Source organism: Sabethes cyaneus, chromosome 3 (assembly GCF_943734655.1).
Source record: "Sabethes cyaneus chromosome 3, idSabCyanKW18_F2, whole genome shotgun sequence".
Lineage (NCBI taxonomy): Eukaryota > Metazoa > Arthropoda > Insecta > Diptera > Culicidae > Sabethes > Sabethes cyaneus.
The window spans coordinates 51601815-51627084 of record NC_071355.1 but is presented as its reverse complement, the minus strand read 5'-3'; the positions used below and the strand labels follow the sequence as shown (position 1 = coordinate 51627084).

Below are 25270 nucleotides of genomic sequence, written 5' to 3'. Positions count from 1 at the left end.
GTTCTCGGAAAATGCTTTGTTTTGGACGACAGAAGTTACTTCTCTCTTTCGAAGACGCACATTCCCAGAAATGATCGATACTATTCCATGGAGAGTTCTACTGCATCTCCGAACATAAAATACAAATTTGAACATAAGTTTGAATCGAAAGTGATGTTGTACATTGCCATTTCCGAGAGAGGTATTTCTAAGCCATGGTTCAAGAGCCCTTTGATTTGGTTAGCAAACAAGATGTGTATCAGAACAAATGTTTGAAAAAAATTTTGATCCCATTTCTACAAAAACATCATGCAGATAGACAGTACGTGTTTTGGCCGGATAAAGCTTCATCGCATTACGCCAAAAAAGCATAATCGTTCCTGAATTCTCATTCGATGCCATTTGTACCCAAAAATCACAGCCCGACAAATCTGCCTCAGTGTCGCTCAATCGAAGATTTCTTCAGGATTTTGAGCTCCTTGATGTATAAAATTAACTGGAGAACTACGAATTGCAAACAGCTGATTTGTAGATTCAAGAGATGCATTCGCAAAGTTGACATGACGGCCGTACAACGCTCTTGTTCCGACATCAAACGGAAACATCGCCGAACAGCCGATTACGGACCGTTTCCAAATGTTCACTAATTTTTTTTCTACAATGGTTAATGTATCTTTAATTTTAGTAAATCAGATCTTCTTCAAATATCTTTGTCTTTTTTGACAGCTTGAAAAATAAATTTCAAAATTTTAGTTGCCACCCGTTATATCCGGGGAATACAAAGTGCCTCACGATGTCCAACTTCTTCACTCCGGAATGGCGCTGACAGTTCGAACAAAACATCGAGCGTAGTTTCTTGGCTGTTTTCACCATGGCTGCTGCAACTGATCAACTGGTAACGCTGTCAATTTTTTCTGTACTTTTTTCTGTTATTTTTTCTCGTTAGTATCGCTTATATGATAAAATATTATGCTTATTATATACCACCGTGTTCGTAATAATGTCCTCTAGCCGGTGATAGATATAATAAGCATAATGTGTTATCATATTAGCAATACTAGTGTGCATTTTATTCTAAGTGTTAAAAGTTTGAGACTGTTCTAAGTTTGAATCAGAACGGTACCTACATAATTGCTACGATTAGCGATAAACAAGTGGATTCACCACGCTATAGCTAAGACAACTAAAAATTGTAAAGTCAATATTCAATCACGAATAGAAATGAATCATTTCTCACTTTCCATGTTCTAATTAACTAGACGCAAACCATTTGCATTAATTAATCTCTTTTCTAGGTCATTATAAGAGTACACACTGAATAAGCAATTCTAATAGCGTCATATATCAAACATCAACTTCCATCACAACGGAGAGTAACTGCAACAGAGTTCATAGCTTTGCAAGCGAACCTCCGCCGGACAGTTTTTGCGGCTTCCTGCTTATGTATGCCAAGGCCGTACTCGTCCACAATCAATGTATGCCTGCCTGCCTGTATACATATGTATATGCAACAGAGATCAACTGACAAGCAGCAGCAGACAGACAGACCGGATGATTCAGCCAATGAAACAAACAAAACGTCCGCATTAGAAGATACTATGGTACCCTTCTGATATATGTACCTGCCTACCTACTTGTTGATTAAAATGATTTGCAGTAAACCATCATAGCGGCAAAAACTGTGCTTTACCCTTCGATGGCGGCGTTCGCGGTGCGCCGCTTTCTTGTTCTATAGCTTAGCGACTGACTATTCGCCTCTTTATGTGATTCGGTTACTGATCTGAAAATAATTTTTTTCCAAGAAATATAATATTTTTTCGCACTGTAGTGAAACAAACAAATTTATTGCAGCGTTCTTGCAATCTCCTTAAGGAAGTGAAAGATTTTCAATTGCGCTGACCACATTATTCTGCAGATTAACAATTGTCTGCAATGGCTGAATGACATTCTCAACTAGTCATGAAATAGTTGATCGAAACCGCAACAAGTATGTGGTCTGAGCTTAGAACATTTATGTTAATGCAAAATTACTCGGAAACGAACTAAATTGCAAGGGTTGTGGGTACAGTCTATGCCTATGTTTTACACGGTTCAATATTATGTTTTCTGTCATTTATGATATATGCGCGGTGAAGTCGGCTTAGCCAATTATAGTGCATCTCAAGTAATTTCATAGAACCTAATTCTGTAAAAATAATCAACCCTTCATTTGAATTGGAAGGGAATGGGGTCCAAGGGAAAAACACATCTTGTGCGAGAAGCAATTTTGCCGTTCCCTTAGAATATCTTTTAATAAAGTGCTTGTGAAATTTCATACTTTCAACACGACCATTTCCTACAACAGTGTCGGTACACAGCTTAACCGTCCGGCGATGTTGCGGCGGTGACTAACACAGAACTCGGCCATATTTGCAGCGAATGTTAACAAGAGAAACCTCCCCGGCAAGCGTCACTGGGTCCGGAAACGGGTAGAGCGAAAGACAATATGCAATCGAGAAAGTGCACTGTTACGGAACGTTGCTTTCACGCGTCTGACCTTAGTTAGTAGCGAGCAGCAAGTGGGTGTGCAGAAAAATATTACCACACTGTTGTTTGCCTTGAAATGTATCGACTGCAAGCTCGAAAAAACTTATATCTAAATTTACTTTTCATTAAAAATGTATATAGGGCATTTTTCAAAACTAACGTACGGATTTGCAGGAACATGAGAATTTCATGAAATTTGGTGCACGCGCATTTTTAAATATTTTAAAAATTCTAAATATCCTTTTGTATCAGAAAACTCTGAACTTTATAAAAAATATCTCGAATAAACTTTGCTTTAATCCGATTTTTTATGCTGAAATAGGTATTATCTATTTCCATATAATTTCTATTCCTATAGTCGCTCTCCTTTACTTATATCATAATAATAATTTGTCAAGGGATCATAAACATAATTAATATAATAATTATAATTAATTTTCTCTACTGGTTATCTACGTTCAATTTAAATTATTTTAAATAATGGCCTCAAATTTGCATAATTTAACTACAATTTCCACTTATTTTTTTTAGTGTTGCGTATTTTGTTTAATGTTTTGAAAGATGCCTCATAGCAGAAACGTTTATGCCTAGTGACACGAGTGCGAGGCTTAGCATATAACTACGAATGCTGAGACCAGAGATCTTTGTATAAATTTCCTAAGTAATGTGTTATGATGTCTGTGTTTGGAAACCGTCATTATCGACATTGAAAAATTTACCAAAATTATACCAATGCTTAATGGTAAAAATCGATTTTTTCCTAACGGGATCCGAAGATATGAACTTTTACATCCCTTCATATCGAGAAAACTAGGGCAAATTATCCTTCATACTGAGTATAAACTGAAAGCGGAGAGTGGCGAAGCGTTTGAATCACCAGCTACAATCCCTACTTGGAGAGCTTCCCATCGTACAACCGCGAAAGTCAGTAGGCTACGGTGGGCCGGACGCGTCGCAAAGATGCCAGACGACAGTGCGACGAAAACGATTTTCAACGGTTTCAACAACCCCAACCCCAGTCGAAAACGATTTGTAACTTCTTAGACGCGTAGAAAAGTGGCGACAAGTGGCCCAAGATCGAGTTAAATGGAGACGACTGCCTGAAACAGCACGAGCCATCCCGGATCTATACTGGCGACTACGAAGACAACGACAATATTGTACAATCGCATTGCGGATTTTGTGGCAAACTCATTTCAACCGCGAATTTCTAGTTAGGCAATTGTTAATATTTTTCAACCAAAAGAAAGAGAGATAGCAAGAACTATTATTATAGAAACAAACAAGGGACAAACTGCTGTATTTTCATGTAATTGCTATACTTACATCTGATTCATGTCATCTGAAATTGAAATGTATGTCATCAAATTTTAATTAGAGGTTGGGACACTTGCCCCTGCGTGCCTCACCCCGGGGCCATACCAATAATATCAGAATTAATAAACGGTTTCGCTAGGTGGAAACTACTTGTTTTGCTGTTGAATGTATAAATTATCCTCCTTATTCCTTCTGTGTTTCATTATGTCGGTTGTTTTCCAAACCATGGTATTGGTTCTTCTGATCCAGCTAACCTCGCCGGGTTAACTCACCTGGAAAACAAGAATCTCGTTGCACAGCAAAAATGGTAATGGCAGTGGTCATTATCAGCGTGAAACACTGTAAAGACTTCATTGCCGCACGAACGAGAACCATACACGTAGCAGGCAGGCAGGCAAGGCAGGTCGGTCGCGTGCCACCACGGCCTCTGCAGAGGAACTTAAACAGCCTGCAGCAGTAGCAGCGGTTTCCAAATTGACTCAGCACAAAACAAGGTTTTGCGTTTTACCGCTACTCTTGGCCTTCACGCTGCCTTTGCTCGCAGTGATCATCATCAATCATCTTTACATATTGTCCTATAGTCTTGGTTTTTTCACCAATCACCGTTATTGAACTTCAGTTGAATTCTTTTTCGACAATTTATTAAAATCAACCGTTAGTAATCCGACCGACTTCTGCCTGCCTGCAGTCATCATGTGTGATGTTTGCTGATATCTTAGACAACCAGGGCTGTACGTGATGTTTCTGAGTCATTTCAGATCTTAAATGAACGATAATGGATTGTTTTGATTTACACAACGTATTAGACAAGCTTAGATCTCTCCCACAGACTTAGAAGGATATATTGCTGACGCAACATTTGGCGATATTTTTTCATGAAAATTGTGTTGTTAAGTTTTAAAGCTGATCACTGATCTAGTCTGATCTAGTTGGGAGTGAATGCGACCCGTAGAAAGCACTCTTATATACTGGCTACATTGCGGTAATTAATATGCAATGATGCAAACTATCTTAATTATCACTTGCTTGTTGTTGCATGCTTTTGTTGTCGTAGAAATTGCATACTAATCATATATTTCTCGTGGTTTCCTCGATTTTCCAGTTCAAAATCCAATTTGACGACTCACTAACCTCGACCTTTGAGTATCCATCGGAAACGTCGCTGCTGGAGGCGAACGGTTTCGGAGGCGATTCAACCCTCATCGGTGCCAACGGACTAGGGCTGACGGATGCTGGCAACGGTCAGCCTGCTGCCAGCAGTGGAGCGGAAGGCGGCGGAGGCGGAGGAGGAGGTGAAGGTGGTGGCGGAGGTGGCATTTCCTTTGGGGATAATGGCTTACTATCGCACAAGAACAACCTGCTTTCGTCGATGCCACTGGGTAAGTGTCCTGACAGTATGCCATCTTACATGTGCACTGTGCAGTGTCTATCATCACTTTCAGCCCTTTTCTGTTGTTTCATGTTCAGTAAAGAAGCCCGGCAGTAGATCGATCAATCATCGTACACAGCTAAAACTGTTGTTTCATTTTTATAGCTACTATGTTTTTATGCTATTTTTCTATCAATTTGCTTCGGTGTACAATTATTTTACTATAAATAAGTCGAAAGCTCAAACTATATTAAGCTCTGTATTGTGTCAGTTTCATAAAACATGTTGGAGTCTGATTAGAACCTTTTCCTAATTCAAACATCGCATGGTTCCGAATCATAGGTGATATCCAAAATATGTTCATATCAAACAATTTTCAGATGCACTTTTTCATCCAGAGGATATTTGGATATTTGTACATAGAAAAATCAAAATAAATTCTAGGATCTTGAAAATATTCTAAAATAAATTCAAATTTTGGAAAGTTATGTTAGACTAACCTTTTCAACTTCCTAAATTCGGTAAATCGTCTGCATTAAAGATGAAGCTAATGGGGGTTTCTGCAAAAAACTTGATTTTACTCTTTTGATGGCAAAACCCAGAGAATGCCAGTATGGTAGATAATCAATTCAAGTATAAACCTAACATTTCGATTCAGGATGTCACAAAAAAGGGGAAAGATTCTGTTTGTTTTGTGCTGTATTTGTATTTCGAATATAGACTTCAAGCCCTTTACCCATTCTTAAATCTATACAAGTAATAATGATGATAAATATAATTCTACAAGTTACAAAAGTTACAAAAAATACAAGTCATAAAATAAATAGTATTGACGTTAACGTAATTGTCCTCAGAAGTATAAACTAAGTCTATGTCTAATCACATCCGAGCTCATGCCAATAGTTATAATATACTGCAATGCATTGAAGGCATCTATGAATCGAGAAGTAGGTTCGTGCTGCGAATAATTTCTGGACCGAAAAGGCGGCTCAAAAGTCCTGCGTTGTCGCAGTGTGACTGCACTATCGTTAAATATTAACCGACTGGTCGTGGTCAGAGGTTGGCTGTTTGTTCGTTTTGAGAGGATGTTCAAAAAAATACGATATCGGCTGTTTTATGCCTCGAGTGGACTGTATCAATATCCACCAGAGAACAGAGATCGTGGTACGGTGGTAGTTGTTCTCCATTCCATATAAGATTCCTAAGAGCGAAACTTACAAACCTTTTCTGGATCCCTTCGATGCGATGGATGTGCGTTATGTACTGAGGGCGCCAAATAACGGTCGCAAAATCGGCTTTATTTCTGATCCCTTTGTAGATCGACCGCCCAGTTGGCTTCGAGGTACGATACTGGTCTAACAAGCCAGTCGTCGTATGTTCGAATCTCGGCTAGGCGATGCTTCCTAGATAGAGTCAGTAGGACCATTACACTAGCCCCGTAATTTTCCTGTACTCTATCAGCCAGCTGTGAAATCTGTCGATAAAGAAAGGGTAATGTCTAATGACGGTTTAAGCCCACGGCTTTACTTTTGTAGATCGATAGTACTGCGTAAGGGTCAGACTCTCTTTGATCACATTATCAATCTTCTAAAGGAAAACGAACGGTCGAAAGTTACCCCCAAGTCACGAACATATTCAACTCGCAGCACAACATATCCTCGGTATGCATAATCAAAGATAACAGGGTTGCCTTTTCTAGTAAAGGTAATAACTGAGCACTTATTCGTACTTACTTTCAATCCACGGATTTCGCAGTACCTTCATACATGACCTAAATGAAGCTGCAATTTCATGCAATCACCAATGGATTTGATGGCCAAATTTTCACATCATCTGCATAAACCAGTATAGTTGCAAGGGAGATAGCATCAGGCAATTTGTTCATCAGAAACACGAATGCAACGGTCCTAAGTGACTACCTTGTGGCACTCCTGGGTGCACAGTAAACGAACGAGATTTGTAGCCTCGGATTTTTACAAATTGTAGTCTATACTTGAGGTACGATTTTACCCAGTTGTACAGCGAGCCACGAATGCCAAAATCTTAAACCGCCTCCAGGATGCTATTAATGTCTACAACAACAAATGCTTTGCTCATATCTGTGTATACATAAAATCCATTTGAAAACCTTTTGAAATGTAATCCGTAACTGTAGAACTGAATGCACAAAGGTTTGTAATGACTGATTTTCTCTTCAGGAATCCGTGTTGCGCAGAAGAGACACGGCTACCCACATTGTCGTAAACGACTCCAAAAGCTTTGGAATAGGCGATTGAATAGCAACTCCACGAACTCCACAAAAACTTTAGCCCCTTTTTTATGTATCGGAGTGACGTGCGAGATCTTCCAGATCCCCGGAAAATGGCCGGTAGCTAGTGACACTTGTAAGAGGCACCACAAATTCTAGTCGAAACTGTGCAAAAACCAAAGCTCATTCTGAACTACACGCGTATAAGGGACGCGTATAAGGGACGAAAGACATCGAACCGGAATGACAAACAGAACACGGTGGCTAAAACTCGCGAAAGGAAGCTGTGCAGGAAATGGCTCATAAAATCCTTCTCCATTGTGATAAATAATGAAACCTACATCAAGGTCGACACCACCGTGACATCCCAAGCAGCAATTTAGTTTTATTACGTTCCTCTAGTGGTTTTCATGACCACTTTCATAAAACCGCTAATAAAACTATGAGTTCCACTAGAACCGTTTGATGACCGTCATAAAACTTTCATCCGACCAAGAGGCTCATTCTTCAGAAGGTTTCTATAACCTCTTGTAGAGTCGGGCCATAAGCTTAAGTAGGTGTATCTCGCTCTGCTGAAAGCGGCAATAAAACGGATTAGGCTTTTCGCCGCTTGGTGGCAGCCGCGATAATTTAATAAAGCATTTCGCTTTGTTCGACAAAGCTATAAGGCATGAAGCCTGCTAAAACACCGAGACAGCTTTATCAACTTGAAAATATATGGTCCTGAGCAGAAAAGATAAAGGTTTACTTTCAGTTCATTCTGATCATTTTGATTCACTTAGCCTAGGTGCTACATTCCGTTATCGAAACTTGACCTTCTGTTTTTATACGACAGACTTCGCAGCCAGTTGTTAGAGTACAGAACAATTGCAGGGCCAGTTGCTACGATCCTATTGAATCTAACAGCCTCTCCCGACCGAGATTCGAACGTACGACGACTGGCTTATTAGGCCAGCGTCAAACCTCGAAGCCAACTGGGAGTTGATTCACATAGACCATAATAAAATATCCGAAATAATATATAACATGGATTTCACACCAACTCGTCTATGGAGTTGGCAGCACACTCTCAGAATTCAATGAAACTTTGTGTGTGTAAAGAGTTCATGTAAATAAGCAACTTTGCATACTTAGTTATTCCAAAATTGGTCTAGACTTACTTTTGGACAGGGCGCAATTTTTGTCTCCCTTTTTTAATAAAAAATATAACTCTAAAACTATAGGACCTACACAAAAATGATTTTAGAAAATGTTCTGAATTTTTATAGAAAAATACTTAAAAATTTAAAAATTAATTTCTACGCTGAAAACAAAGCATTTTCAAAATTAGAATTCGATTTCCCAAAAAACGCCATCTCAGAAATTGATGAAAATTTGTATGTGACCTACCAGTCTTCCAGATGGTCAAACTGAAGTGAAAAAAATTTTCCAAACAAAAACTTTTTTAAATCATTACCGGGAAAAAAAGATATTTCAGTATTTCCAAAGTTATAGCACCTACAAAAAATGATGTTTGAGTGACTTTTTTTTTTTTTTTTTTTGTATGAACTCATCACTGCGACCAGTATAGTTAGATCTATTGTGATATCGCCCGGGTGTTTGCTGTATGACCTGCACTGCATTTATTTGCTATAATCGCTATTGAGTGAGCGATATGCTTATTGAATTTCATGCGTGCTTGTGTGTAATTGGGTTTTACCCTTCTTTCAATGCTTTCTCTACTTCACCCACCATGTTCCACATGATAGCGCTGTCCCCAATTATAGCCATCCCTGGCACTGCACACCAGTGCATTTAACTATAAGAGTCTCATTTCGCACTGTCAATAGGCCTTATCGGGATAACATAGAATGCAGCATTAAGGAAGGGTAAATGAGGGGCCTGAGAATAAACCCATGCTAAAAGTCACTTTGAACATCGAATGGCTTGATTCTACTAAGATTCGAACCCACGACCATTCGCTTGCCAAAGCAGACTCGGTAACCTTGCGGCTACAGAGCCCCTCTTGAGTGACTTTTAGAAAATGTTCTGAATTTTCATAAAAAAAATACTGCAAAAAATTAAAATTATTTCCTACACTGAAAAAAAAGCATTTCCCAAAAAACGCCATCTCAGAAATTGAAATTTTTTTTTTGAAGACAGATAATTATGTGGCCTACCACTAATCTTCTATACATTGCAAGATGGTCAAACTGTAGGGAAAAAAGTTTTCCAAACAAAAACTTTTTCAAGTCCTTACCGGCCTACAGAAAATAATTTTTATTTTTTCGGTAGGTTTTCATTAAAATTCAAAACATTTTCTAAAAATCACTTATACATATTTTTTTGTAGGTGCTATAATTTTGTAAATACTGAAATATCTTTTTTTCCGGTAAGGACTTGAAAAAGTTTTTGTTAGGAAAACTTGTTTCCCTTCAGCTTGACCATCTTACGGTGTATGGAAGATTTGTAGGCCATATAACAAAAAAATTTTCACCAATTTCTAAGATGGCGTTTTTTGGGAAATCGATTTTCAATTTTGAACACGCTTTTTTCTCAGTGTAAAAATTAATGGAGTTTCTTTCGGCTTTGCAAGGAAAAACTAAGTATACAAAGTTGCTTATTTACATAAACTCCACATACACAAAGTATCATTGAATTCTGAGAGGATCGCGCCAACCTTTGGTCGAGTTGGCGTGAAATCCGCCATAAGGCTCCGTACACAAATTACGTAACGCTTAAAGGGGAGGGAGGGGGGTCGAGTTAGCGTTACTTGTTGTTACATAGGGGGGAGGGGGAGTCATGATAATAGTTACGTAACAAATTTATGAATACCAAAAAGGCAGTTGCCAAATAAGGAAAGGACTTGTTGGAGGTGGAAAACAGTGAATCGGTTTATACTAATGAAAATTATGATACAAAATTATGGTTTGTAGCTGATGAAGATCTTACTAAATTTCCAGTTATTACGGTTGAAGACCATTTAAGGCAGCCCAGTATGCTTCGGGGTACGATGCTGGCCCAACAAGCCGCCGTATGTTCGAATCTCGGCTGGGAAGTGCTGTTATAGAGCCTGTAGGATCGTTGCACTAGCATCGTAATTGTCCTGTACTCTAATAGCCGGCTGCGAAGTCTGTCGATAAAGAAGGGTCAAGTTCTCAACAGGACGTTTATACCCATGGCTTTGCTTTTTTACCATTTCAGCTTAACATGGGCCGATGTCTGATTGTTGTTTTGAATATGAAGCTTGCTAATTTGCTAATCTTGCTAATTTGGTTGAATTTCTTAAAACTTAAAAAAAATATGCGGTTCAAGCCGATTTTATTGAATGTTAACTTCCGGGGGGGGGGGGTGGGGTATGGTTAACGTTACGTAATTTAATGGGGGGTTATGCTAAGCGTTACCTAATGTTACATAGGGGAGGGAGGGGGTCAAAAAACCGGAATTTTTGCGTTACGTAATTTGTGTACCACGCCTAAATTAAATTTTCAGCAGTTTCCGTAGTTGTAAAGCAATTTAATCGTACAAATTGGAATTTTGCAATTTTTAAAAACCTTTTTAAACAACTGGTTAATAAATATAGTCGATTAATCAATCTTAGTTTCTAGCAAAATCTAGCAAATCTAGCAAAATTCTGCAGAACTCACAGCTTTGGCTTGATGAATTGTTGTTTGGCGACCAAAACAGAATTTTAGAAAACGACAATATGCCCTCGCATAAAAAATTTATTCCAGTGTTGAACTGTAGCATTCTTCATGATAGCAGCAATAAATCTGTTTGGACAGGGTGTTAGTAGCACCATAAAACTAGCGGTTTTATTGCGGTTTGACAAGCAACCGCATTAAGATCAACTTTGATTGGTGCACCATATTGTATTGCTACGCCCCACTTATAGTAAATTTATAAGAGATGTGTCGCAGCTAACCAGTTTTAGCATGGTAATTTAAGCCATTACAATAAATTTGCTTTATTAACAGTTTTTTATAGTTTTATAGCTTGTTGTCGTGCAACACCATGATAAACCCAGAGGTAACGATTCATACCGCAGTAAAATTTTTATAAAATTCAAATAAAACCAAACGGCTTTAAAATTGTTAGTTGGGATGAATAGTATGTTACCGCCTCGAAGTATGCAGTTTCCGTAAACGTACGGAAGGAGAAGCTGTCGAAATTCGATAAAAAAAGCTTTGTCTGGCAAGCAATTTGTGGATGTGACAAAATGAGTCAGCCGTTCATCACATCAGGGAATGTCAACGGACATATTTACAAAGACGAGTGCCTGCAAAAGCGGGGTTTGCCCTTCTTGATATGTTACAACGCCCCATAGTAGGTGGTAACGTAGTAATTTGAAACTAAAAATGGGAATATCTTAAAACACCCAACGCTCCCCAACCCAATCACTCAACGAGGAAAAACAAGATACTAGTGTTCGATGAGAGAGGGGTGCTTTTGGAGATTTGGAGAACAGCTAACGCAAGGTACTAACTCTTGATCGTGACGATAAACAAAATAAGATGGTCAAAAGACGGTTCTAGACGCTGCGCCTGTCGATGCTGAAAAAGTTCGATTGCTTAGAGATGGACCCGATACCTACATCAAGGTGGGCTTAAACAAGTTAGGCAGGAGTTTTACACGACAACCGGCAATGGAATGGTGGCAGACTTTTTCAAGCATATGAAATTGTCACAGTTCGCTAAGAAATATCTGGTTTGGCAGATTATCTGTTCCAATGAACTGCAGAGTGGTTTGAAAAGCGACATTTTCATTGCATCCTGAGCCGTCTACCAGGAAATTTACGCGAACGTGGGTCTGGAAAAACATCTGCTGCCTTTTTTTGTTGTTCCGTGATGTTTTGGTCTGCTTTAGTAGGCATCCTACCATTATGGTACAAAGCTCATAGAGTGGTATGCCGCCAACAAACAGGTGATGTCCAAGAAGAAGAAGAAGAACCCTCCCAGCACGCTAAAGTTCTGTCCAATCGAAAAATATTGGATCGTCGTTAAGGGGAGGCTGAAGAAAATCCACAAAACTATTGGAAGCGCAAAGCAGTTTCAGGCAAATTGGCGATCTACAGCGAAAAAGGTGGGTGGGGGCTACACAGAATCTGATGGCAAGAGTTAACCGAAACGTTCGGCAATTTGAATGCTGTCTACCGATTTGATTTTTTAATAGAAAATTTAATCAATTTACACGCATTCTTCTTTACCCAATTTGGATGTAGAGATTTGCTACTCTACGGTGCAATAACTTTTTGAAACTGCAACTAATTCGTATCCATGTCATTTGACTGTCTCGTTTTATTGTTTTGCAGTGATACTCTTAATATGTTTGTTTAGCACGATTTTTACATTTAATTAGTTTTAATTGTCCGTGTTAAGCGACCACTTTCAACCCATTCTAATCATCCTTGTAACTGTGCACACACTTTCGTTAGCACTAATTGTATTACTTCCAACGCAGTTGGTTGAAAGTTAGTGGTTCAGTACCGACAACAGCCGCCGGTCAAAAGGTTAACCATAACAACCCGTTGGCACACACCCGTTGGCTGGCGGTGGGCGAGAGTCATGCTGTTTCTCGAAAAAAACACAACAGCTTTCGGGTTTTCGTTTGCGTGAACAACTGGACCGTAGCGAGCCGTATCGTTTGCACTAACATCCAATTGCTCAAGTCAGGATTAGATTATGAACGGTTGTACAACTTTATGGTAGTGGAAATTTCCTCGCAAATCACTTTGTCCAGTGTGCGCTTCAGCCGGGCAGAACCTGTACTGCCCAGTTTGAGTCACAGCGAAACGAACCAAGCAAGGTCCTATCATTGCATTGTTTGCACAGAGTGCAGCCAAGTATGGAGATACATTTTACTCAAAGTTTTTCCGTCCACATCACTGGGCACTGCACAAATGCGGATGTTGTGCTTTTTGCAATCTTCTCAACTCCGTCCTCCCCGCCCGTCGGTCGGTACTCCCTGCTCTGCTGTGTCATGCAACCCAAAACCACCGCACAGCTGCACAGCTTTTCATTGTTCATTCTCGTAACATTTATATCAGAGCGCCATGTGTTTGATACGGACTTTTGTGGTGTACAGAATCGAAGAAAACGAGGAGACAGTCTAATTGATATTGCATCTATTGGCAAGCATGTGCTGTGCTGTGTAGCAGCAGCAACAGTAACGAACGAGCACCATGTTTATTGTACCGCATCAACACTAGCTTTGTGAAAAATATTTCAAATACCCGCTCGTCTAGACAGAAAGTCCTGTTACGGTAACGACCCAATACTCGATTGATGGTGATTGAATAACTTTCAGTACACAAGTGTTGGCTTGGCTTTGTTTTTATCTCAGAATGCGACGAGGGCTTTTTCCGGCATGCTGGGTTGGGTCTGGGTGTGCTGGTGAAAATGTAAGCAAATTGTCTGTCGACTCTAATTAACCAAAGCCTAATTCACGAAATGAAACGCAAACGCTCCGAAGCACGACGGATAAACACAACGAGCGTGGAAGTTTTGCAAATCCACGGTAAATCCGATTCACTTTGTCTAATTCGTTTCAGTTCGACTGAACCACCGCAATAGCTGGAAAACTTTGGGGCGAAAACTTTTGCACGATTAACGTGTTTATTCAGATGCTGGGGTGCGCCATTTTTGCTTCCTGTTCACTGAATTCTTGTACTAGCTTTTTTTTCTCTAAATAAAAAAATAAGTATTTTAATCTTTCATGGAGATCAACTAAAGCTCAACAATTTTAATATCAAACAATTTTTTTATATTGACAGAGAAATGAAATTTATGAACTTTTCCACCATATCCGCGTGTGACCGCTTACCGGAACAAACAAGGCAAATAATCGTTCAGTTGATTGTCGGTTGGTTTATCGAACAAATCGAGAAATGTGTCAGCAACATCAAAGCAGTTGCTTACCCAATAAGCCACACGATAAACGGGCGTTTCGCTTTCGATTGGCGTCGTTTTTTTTATCACATTCAATGAGTGCCACTAAACGGTTCCGGCTTATCGTTGTATTCAGCTATGAAATCGATCCGAATGGCAATCAACCGTGTTATTATGCTACTGTACGAACAGTAGCGAGTGGTTTTGTTACCATGTTACCAATTTCCTAAGGGCTCGCATTTCGACCACCACAGCTATTATGATGCATAGCCGCTGGCTAAAGACCTAAAGGAGAGGGATTATGTGGTTTCAAAGGTGATACGATTACTCTCACTGACGTGTGATAGAATGGGGTCCGAAGCTTCTGTGTTGTCCACATCGAATTAGGGGTTTACCGAACCAACTTGGTTGGAAGGACTAAGAAATTCATGGAATTTTGTACATGGGCACAGTTCCAATTTTTCCAAAAAAAAAACCCCAATCAAGATTTTTCGATTTCCTTGAACAACGCTGATTTAAAAAAATTCATAACTATTGAACCAACCACCGGAGAACAATCCAATCTCATCAGACGGTGGTAGTGACTAATGATCCGATCAAATCCATGTGGATGTGTGAGAATCTTTCACATGTTGTGGGGCGCTTGCAAATACTTCGAGCCTCATTGTGTCGTTTGCCAGAAAGCAAAAATTCATCGACACAATAGATCAACAATCGTCCCAATAATCACAATTTTTTATGAAATTGTAAAATGATTTCTCAGCAATCCATCAAAATAATTTCAGGTATTCTCTTTCTAGAGTGGTCTCTTGCTAGGGTAGGAAAATTTGTTTACATTTTCAAAAAAGCCGGTTCCGCTTTCGATCTTGATAAAGCAAATCACAGACGAATCTCTATCCTCCAGAACTGTCGGTCCTTAACTGCCGTTCTCCAATCCTCTCGAACATCAGCTAATCGTGCGATCCTAGACAGCGCATATTCATTGAGTGCGGGGTCTGCCCCGAAGTCTACGGCCTCTTCCTGGATCTCAGCTGAAAATAGTTTTGGCTACTCTTTCGTCGGACATTTTGGCCACGTGCCCAGCCCACCGCAGCCTGTCACATACTATTTTCACTATATCAGCGTATCTGTATACTTGATACAGCTCGTGGATTATGCATCTGCGCCACACTCCATTTTCCATTTCGCCAGTAAGTATTAATCTCAGAATTTTACGTTCAAAAACCTCACGCACTCGTCGGTCAGTTTCCTTTAGCATTCACGATTCATGTCCGTACAGGGCCACTGGCAGGATTAATGTTCTGTAGAGCACCAGTTTTGTGCGAATTGGCGAACTACGGGACTTAAGCTGGTTACGTAATTCGTAAAAAGCCCGATTCGTGGCAGCAATTCGTCGTTTTACTTCACGGCTTACATCGTTGTCACATGTTACGAGCGTACCAAGGTATAGAATTCCTCTACTAATTCATATCGTTCCCCATCCAACTCCACCACCAACACCGTTTGGACTCTCACGTTCCCTATCAGCAACCATGTGTTTTGATTTAGCAATATTAATAGTAAGTCCCAATCTCACTGCTTCCCGTTTAAATGGTCCGGCGGCTTACCCGCTATTCTGACGCATGATTTTGACTCATCCAGCGTCGCAGGAATCAGCGTAATTAGCTTCGTCGGAAAACCATGTTCTAGCATTATCTGCCACAGCTCATTTCGTTTGACTGAATCGTACGCCGCCTTAAAGTCCACAAACAGATGATAAGTCTGCAAGTTGTACTCCCAAAACTTGTTTAGTAGCTGACGCAGGGTAAACCCAGAGTCCAGTAGCCTTATCGTTTTACAACTCACTGATTGCCTTCTTATACTCTTCTTGTGTTGGTTGGTCCACAGCTTGGCCATCCATCGCTCACGAGTCTTATTCTGTTTCTGCTGATTTCCGTATTTACCTCTCCATTCAACAACATCTGGAAGTGCTCTTTCTACATGGTTGCTACCGCCATTTTGTCAGTAAGCAGGTTGCCAGCACTGTAAATGCACACACACAGAAACTAAAACAAAATTGATGTACAAATCATACAAAATGACACATAAATATTATTAATAAAAAACAATTGTAGTGGCTTTAGAATACTCTACAGAACACCAAGATCCTTGACGACCGTTATACGTTCTGGCGTTCATTGAATAACTGTTTCTCTCGATTGTAACTGATTACGATGTATTTGACAGTGTTGATGCTGAGTCGGTTGCATACAGGATGAGTAGTAATAACTGTCAATAAAGTAAATGGTCACAAAAATAAGACGCTTGCATAAAGTTTAATTCTGAGTGATTTCGTGTAAAATACTTCCATAACATTTGTCTTAAATTAGTCCAACTAAAATCTTTCTCCCTTTGTTTTGATTACCTGCCGTAATCGTTGTTGCAAAGTGTTACAACTAGCACGCACGCATGCATTTAATCTCAAATCTTCTCTAAACGTTACTTGAAAGCATCCCCAGTAATTTGCCTAACATGTAACCCCTTGCAGAGTGGCAGGTCACTTTTTCGAAGAAATATCATCCTGAAAATTGCCCCTACCACACCAAGCCTGTGCAACTTTCGCATGGTGAAACGGTGCAGAATCTTGTTGCAAGCAGTATAGTACATTTTTGTTCCATTTGTCCCAGTTTGTTCCGAGGAATATCAGAAAGATCTGCTGCATTTATCTGATCATTTTGTTAGCTGTGATCCTGTAGCAGGAATTCTGTCCGAAAACAGAATTTCATAGTCACCGTGCAATTTGGGCAGCTGCCGACATCTTTCGACTCCCGCAACCTTCTGCTTTTCAGTTAAACCGTGCAGCCGATCTGGTTTCCGTCGAATTCGCTCTCTTACTTGATAGATGGCTTCCGGTGTCCTTACAGTACGTTTATGGCTAGGTTTGGGGAATATTTTCCAGGAACGGGTTTTCTTGTATTACTTGATAGTACGAAAGATGAATCTTTCGTTTATTCCGAGTGACTTTATCCCTCGGAAAAGTTCCTTTTTTGAGTCTATGATCACTCTTAAACTCTTAAACGAATTAAAATTCAAAACCAACTTCCAAGATGTGTTGACATTGAATACAGTCTAAACGAAAAATATGCAAACACATCTGTGATTGACCCATTTTTAATTAAACACGTCCAAAAACACCGACAACTATTACTGCACACGCTGTACACACGAATCACAGATCATGTCGATACAATCAGCAACTGAGCGAACTATAAAATAAAGGTTGAGGTCATCAGCTTATCACAATTTTGCATTCTGGGGGAATTGCTGTGCAGATAGTTGAATTTGTTTATTTGTAATAATTCATCTGACTATTTCGTCTTAATGAATAGTGTATACTGCCACTAAATGATAACGTGACATTAAGGTTACATTCCAAACTCGAACACGGATTCGACAGAAGTAAATAGGCGAACCCTTGCAGCAATAGGCTAATTGTATCCATAGCGTGTACGATAAAATCCTAGCTGTAATAATGATCACTGTCGTGAGGTTCTTCCTGAAGTGCGGAAATCAAACAAGAATAAAACATGTGGGCAATCCATGTCGCCAGCTTTTGTTCTTCAACAACAAAAGTGGCTTGCTGCATCTTTCGTCTCCAAGCAAGCGTTTCAAGACTGCGCAGGACCACGCCACGAGAGATTCCTGAGCTGAGAGCTATCCATATGAATCTTTTTTGAACACGCTCGATCTTTAAGTTCCATGTAACGTCGTTCCATATCCATATTACGGAAGCGTTTTCAAGGATCGGTCTAACGAGGGAACAATACATGGCCTTCAGGCAATGTAGATCCGTAAAGTTGGAGATTAAGCTAAGTCGTCAGTTTGCCTTGGAAATAATTGACATGTAGTGCGCATGGAAAGTTAGCTTAGGATCCAGTAGAATACCAAGATCCGTTTCCACACGGTTGATAATAGTACCGTCGATATGATTATCAAAGATTTTCGGATCCATGTTGCGATACTAATAACGAGTTTGTTCAGCTGACACCAATTGACGAACACGTTTAGCAACATTTGCAAATGGCATCTGTAACCAAGCATAGATATGCATCTATCTAAGCGAGTACCACAAAAGTGGTCCCGAATTGCTCCCTTACACCAGTCTGCTCGATGCTCCTATTCTCAACAATTTTTGCGGAGTAATACTTTATGGTCAATTTTGTCGAAAGCCGCCTTCAGATCAGCATATAGATAATATTAACTTGCGCCCGTCGAACAAATGGTAATGAAGTCTACAAGTTCGTAGTTACACACCTACCTGGAAGGCACAAATCTTCCACACGATTGTAAGGAACGTGCTGCTCAAGCCACAGATACTGATACCTGGAACCAAACCATGCTAATCAGAGAAGCTATAAGATTTCATGGCCTGTAGGTTCGGCCGCTGAGGATAATCTCGTACAGTTTCGAGGTGGCAGAAAGGCTGGTAATCCCACGGTAATTCCTGACGTCACGACGATCAATACTTTCGTACACGGGAAACATGTATGACAACTTCCAGCTCGCGGAAAATGCTCACTCGAATGAAGGATCAGCAAATGCACTAGCACAGCGACAAAAAACAACAGTAGGGATCCCATCCGGTCCAGGAACATAAGAACTTTCTAACTTTTTTGATAATCATGGCCGACAAAATTTCAAGTGATCCAAGTTGACAGAATCCAGCGAGACATTAGACGCGGCGAGCTCGGCGATTTTTCGGTTTGAAAGACAGAAGCAAAATGTATCGCAAACAAATCACATACTTCTGTTTCACTCGCAGATTCTCTACTATTGTAAACCATGTTCAATGGCATTGACTAATTTTTTTTTTGTATTTACAAACCCCTGAAAGGCTTTTGGATTCCAAGCCAAGCCTAAGTACCCTTAGAACGCAATACAGCAAGAACAGCAATGGTGCGACGTTGCTACCTTGAGGAACTCCTCATTTTCATTGTATGTAAGCCGGAATGCATACAAAATTATTGCTGAAGGCAAAATAATAAAAGTTTTTATTGAAATATTGTAAAAATATGAACCAAATTGAAACGGTGAAGTAAGAACAACGACAGGCAGCAGTTACAGAAAATTGAGATCGAATTAAGTCAAAACAAAAGGCAAGATAAAACCAAGCCCAGAGTTTAAATCAAACTAAAATAATGTGACAGCGTTGGAATAAAAGGAATATATCTGAACCACAACTGGAACAAGTTTTGATACAATTTCCTTTTGTTTCAAATTATGATGTTAGTATTTTTAATTATCCTTAATTTATTCCCGATTTGAAGTTGATCTTGATTCTAGTAGCGTAGTCGAAAAATATTTGTAAGTGGAATAATTAAAAATTATTTTCGAGCGACTTAGTAGAACTCACGAATTAACGCGAACTAATTAGAAGTTAATTCCTTTTAGTTCTATTATAATTTAACAGTCGTCATGAACACGTATTTCAGCTACAACTTGCAGCCGTCTTCAGCATGTGGTAAATTTCTATAGAAAACAATTTTAGAAAACAAAAATGAAAAACACTTGAGAATTTGAGAAATGAGAATATGTTTAAGTGCATTGAAATTTAATTAAAATTTAAGCTACATTGTATCAGTACAAGCAAAAAATGGGACTACTGCGTGTTAAAAAAGTTTGGTGCCCCAAAGACGACTGTTTTCAATAAGGTGCATGCGAACTTCGAATCAATATCTTGCATGTTAATGTCTCGTTTTACCGGTTTGAATTGAAGCACATTAAATTAGTTACGGCTTGGTGCCCAATGTCAAAAAGTATTTCTTTTTCACTAGAAGGAAAATCAAAATGTGTTCTCTTTCAAATTTAAATTTAAATGTGAATATTTAAAATTTACTGATTGCAAATTAATCAGAAATAATGTTTTTACTTAACACATGCATTTACAAGACAATAAAACTAGGTCCACTTAAGGGGCCCGCAGAACAACTTCCAAGCGAATTTATTTCACAGTCCAGCGACCATTCAATCGCACCCTCGCAGTTCAATGTGTATTGTGAAGTGCATGATTCTCTGCTTGGTTGATTGCAAAGTTGCATACTGAATACCTAGGTATATGTTTTCGTTTGTGTGCCCATAATCGTTTCCTTCCCACCGAGTCAGTGAATAAACCAAATCAAACCGATAGACAATTCGTTGCAATTGATTCAATGAAACGATCGGCGTACCTTTTGAAAAGTAAACGCATAGTGTCAGTCATGTTTTTACAACTTTGTTACGAATGGTTTCGCAGAACTTATTGTTCAGTCTGGCAACAGATCTAAAACAGTGAATCGTTTCATGACCACAGGAAAAAGAAAGTAGACAAAACCACGTCTTGCTATACCGTTGCGTAGCCAGTCCTCTGATGCATTTCCTACGGCTCTGTGGCATTGAAATAAACATTTTATTTCTATAAAATTAGCTATTTCTTGAACTGTTAAGCATTCTTATAGCTCGATTCCTATAATGAACACAAAATCACTTCTGGTTGCCATCATCGTAATAGCCGCTAACAGATTGTCATTACTCTTTCTCCAAAACAATTCCATTTAACGCCCGAACCGTAAGTAGAAGCGCTTAGATTGACATTTCAGCACGGCCGCGGTCATAAAACTCAGTTCTTTCTTTATTTTCACCTCTCGGATCGAGGGTTTTCAAACGACATAATTGACATTTTTCTCTTTATCCATTTCTCACGATGCAATAACCATATTAGAATCATACAAACCGACCGCACCGCTACGCCGGAATGTGGTCAGGTTCAGCAGCCCCTTTGGGGGACCACTCGAAGGTGGTTGCAGAGGAGGTGCTAATGAACAAAGGCGGCAACGACGGCGTCGAAGACCTCCGATGGCAACAGCAGCAAGTTCAGCAGATCGACCACGCTACTACTCGTCGTCGAGATCACCGGTTATTAACACCGCCGTCGCCGCTGCTGCTGGTGTACCCAGCCACAGCAAGGGTAACATCGTCGTCGTTTCTACCGGGGAGAAAGTACGCGAGATTACGCGTACCTTTCTGGCCCTGCACGGTGGCTGCGCTGAAAACGAGTCAATCGTGTGATTCGACCTAAATGGTTACCTGTCTCATTGCGTCTCACTTAATTTGTCCGTCATTCAATCCGTTTGACAACAGTACGCTTTGTCCGTAGCAATCCCAATCTGTAGAAAAGTAGGCTCTCCTAGCGTTGTTTGAAAATAAATAGGAATGTTAATGATAAATTATTCAAGTAGAGCAAACTATTAAAAAGCAAACTATTTAAGAGCTAGATCTTTCATTGTTCTTTTATTATTATTTCATGGAAAATAGACATTTGGTACGTTATTGTATTTAAAATATAATTTTCCGTTTTATTCGATCTACTCGACCGGAGAAATGTGCATTCCAATGAGTGGATCAGAATTTATGACAACTCGTTAGAACTTCTTTTATATTTTAACGAACTAGCAATCATTAACTTTTCGTCGGAAAGCCCAATTTCGGAAGCAGTTTTTGGGCATAAAACAGGTATTCTGTATTAAAAAAAATGTATTCACTGCATTCTTCTTGCCAATCTGAACACAGCGAATATATTTGCATGAACAGAACTTTTGTTTCAAACAAAAAAACTGCTTTTAAAATTTGCAGAATTGATGACGACTAATTTCACCTTAATGCTTGATTCTTGTTTCCCTACGATTTCTACGACTAACGATTCAATTCAAAACTTTTGGTTTATTGTGGCGTGGAAACCGTACAATACAAACCGTTATATGTTGGCCCTGAACAACTTCACAGTCAGGAATGAAGCCGTTTTGGACGTAAACAGTAATCACGGAACGAGTTTTGTTGATGCGAAACGTCAAAGTGGTCTAATCCACCGGCAAAAAAAATGTTAAATGGGCGAATCTTTTGTGATCTATAAACCAGAAGAGGGTGATGGAAGGGATCGTAACATCAAATAATGTGAAATGCACTTTTCTACCTCACCTCCCATATAAAAGGATTTTGGGAGAGATCGGAAAAATCCGTAAAAAGATATTGTATCAGATGGAACTTTCAAGGTTACTAAAAGAGCAAGTTTTCAGGACCAATCTGTTAGAAGTTGAGGACACCCTCAGCTTACGCCCCCCAATGTACATACCTCGCCACAGCTTCCACACAGCCACAGCCACAGAGTCCTGGGAAAACCTATAGATCCAAAAACTCTGCCATGCATGATCCAATCGTTTGAATATCAGCGAATCATACGAGTCCGTTGAGATGAAACCCAGTTACATTTCGCTCGAATTCTAAATCGGTTTAAGCCTGCGGGTCGGCGAACTAAGAACCTTACAAGTGTATTTCATGTAATCCTTGCTGTTATCTAATTTTACACTCTTTCCGCTTGACGCCTTGTCCTGTAATACCTTTTATTCCTATAATTTTATTATTTTCATATTCCATTTCCTTCATCTATTGTAAAGAACATCTTTCAAGTTATTGCTGGCCATCTTTATATCCTGCCCAGTCAAACCCAATAAACCCTATGTTATTTATGATGGCAAAGGATATTACTTCATGTAAAAAACTAGGACGAGGGGAGTATCGATTCTCTATATAAAATTTTTGTGAAAACATTGAAATAGTACTACAAAGGATTGTATCTGAGATTTCACTTCAAGCCCAAGATGGGATGCTCGCATTTATTCTTCTCTAACCAATATACAAAATATTGGTATTGGTAACAATATATTGATACTTGGAAATAGTTTCAAGAAAAATTACTGTTTGTCGCGCTCTTGAAGAGTGTTTTATGAACAATTTTGATTTCTAGAACCGCTGAAGTGTGGGATGAAATCCATATTGGTACTCAGATTAGGAAAAACTGATAGTGAAAAACTGCTTTGTATTTGACGAGCGTTGATGAAAAGTCCTTAGATGGCAATGGCGAGTTGCTGCTTCAGATGCCGACAAGACACTTCGATTGCGGATTATGTTTGGGAGCACTGTTACATTTAAGAATTAAACGTCAAAACAGGTGCCCATCGTTTCAAGTTTGCAATCGAACCGAACAAAATGTCGTTTAAACAAATTTCACTTGATGTGAAAAAATTGATAATTCTTACCGGGATATTATAATGAGTATGCTTTACCGGTTGAGGTTATGCAGCACATATTATGAAAAACCGAAATGCGCAACATCGAAGTTCATCTGTTCATCACTACAATGCGAATGCAATGCAATATGTGACTCATCGTAATCATATTCGGGCTGTTCGTCCAATTAAACAATATCCGAAGCTTTTATCAAGGATTATCATAGTATCCGTAGATCTAAACGCCTGTAGATGTACTGTGCGACGTTGGCTGAATGAACTTGGTTTAAAATCTGTTTGATATCAAAACGCCCGTTAACATCCAAAATCAAATAAAATGATTGGAGTATACTAAAAGCAATTTTGGAATGACTAGGAGTTTGTACCCACGGATTAGAGTAAATTTGAGCTTTTCGGATGAAAATGGTGATCAAGAGCAATGAAGAAAACATTCCGTTGTATCTTGAGGACCATACATCTACTACTATAACATAATGCTACGAAAATGCCTCACAAACTCTGCGACTCCAAGTTCCCATATCAAAAGAATAATTACGACTAAAGTTTATATTGACTTGCTGGTTGCTGCGTCAAAATATGGAATCCGTGCAATTATAATCCGTCATAACTCATACCAGTTTATTGAATCGTACGCAGCCCTAAAGTCTACAAATAAATGGTTCATTTGCAAATTTAATTCTCATCTACCACATTGGTACTCGCCAACAACAACAATGCCCTGCTTGTAGATTATGCATATGACACCTTCAAACCCGTTCGCCGGTGGTTCCTCCACAGATCATACCAGCCCTATGACACGATGGATTGCACAATTCAGTCATTGGCTCCCGATTGTCAAAAGAGTAAGCAGGTGCTTTAACATTTATAAGCTTTCACTGCTTTCTTCGCCTCTCCGAAGTTTGCTATAGTCTCAATCTCTATCCCCTGTTGACGACTTTGTGTTCTTCACCGTTCAGAAGTATATCGAAATGTTGGGTTCAACATCTAGCTAGCTCTTATTTTTCGGCAATCAGGAGCTCTGTTCTCACAGTCACATCACTTCTCTCACGGGCCCTATTCTTACAGTCATTCTCGCCTCATCTTACCGACCGAATTTGATTTATACGGTTATCCGGTGAGCGAAGTCTAACAATAAGTGACGCAGAATCGCAAATTGTGCTCTCACCTATAAAATTTAGGTGAGGTGACTGTGAGAATAGTATCTCAGGGTTTCCTCGCCATCATTGTACATAACTGAAGTTGGTATGGTCTGATTCCTGATCCCTTGGTGGGTTTATAAAAGCTTCTAGTAAGTATTGTGCTTTGTAAAGGAATCCTAAACCCTCCTGAAGGACGCGAATCCTGTTAACCTGTCTCACGCGGTGAAATTTCTTTTCGGTAGCTCAAACCTCTCGCCGTGTCCCAGTCTATCTCTGATAACCACTTTCAACGGCACTCTACTGGATTGTTTTCAGAATTCGGAAGGAGGCGAAACTACTGGAGCAGTAAATGTAGGATGTGGTTTGTCATCATATTTTCGTATATTTCAAAGCAACATACGATGCAGTCGAGCAGATGCACGAGAACGGTTTTCCGAATAAACTGACCTAGTTGATCAAAGCCTTCGTGGACTTGAGACCAGGCTTTGAAAAAAGATCGCAACTTGACTGTGACTGCGTCAATGCATACGCTGTTTGCATTCAACTTGCGTTTCGAAAACGATCATTTGACTGTTTTTTGAATCCAGTCAATCTGTCACTTGTTTCTCCGGGGTACACCTCCTAGTTAGCTCCGGGGTACGTCGAACGTCGCATGTTCGAATCTCGACTGGGCGGTGCTGTTATAGAGTCAATATGATCTTTGCACTAGTCCCGTAATTTCCCAGTAC

General features: G+C 39.6%; 1 protein-coding gene across 9 annotated transcripts in view; it reads left to right on the top strand.

The window, feature by feature from the left end:
- LOC128744122 (serine-rich adhesin for platelets) overlaps nt 1–25270 on the top strand; it is a 139300-nt gene that overhangs the window by 109923 nt on the left and 4107 nt on the right. For all 9 annotated transcript variants that reach the window (XM_053840909.1, XM_053840914.1, XM_053840908.1 and 6 more), the window contains exon 5: nt 4925–5201. In XM_053840909.1, the coding sequence (XP_053696884.1) occupies nt 4925–5201 (277 nt within the window). The remainder of the gene's footprint in view (nt 1–4924; nt 5202–25270) is intronic.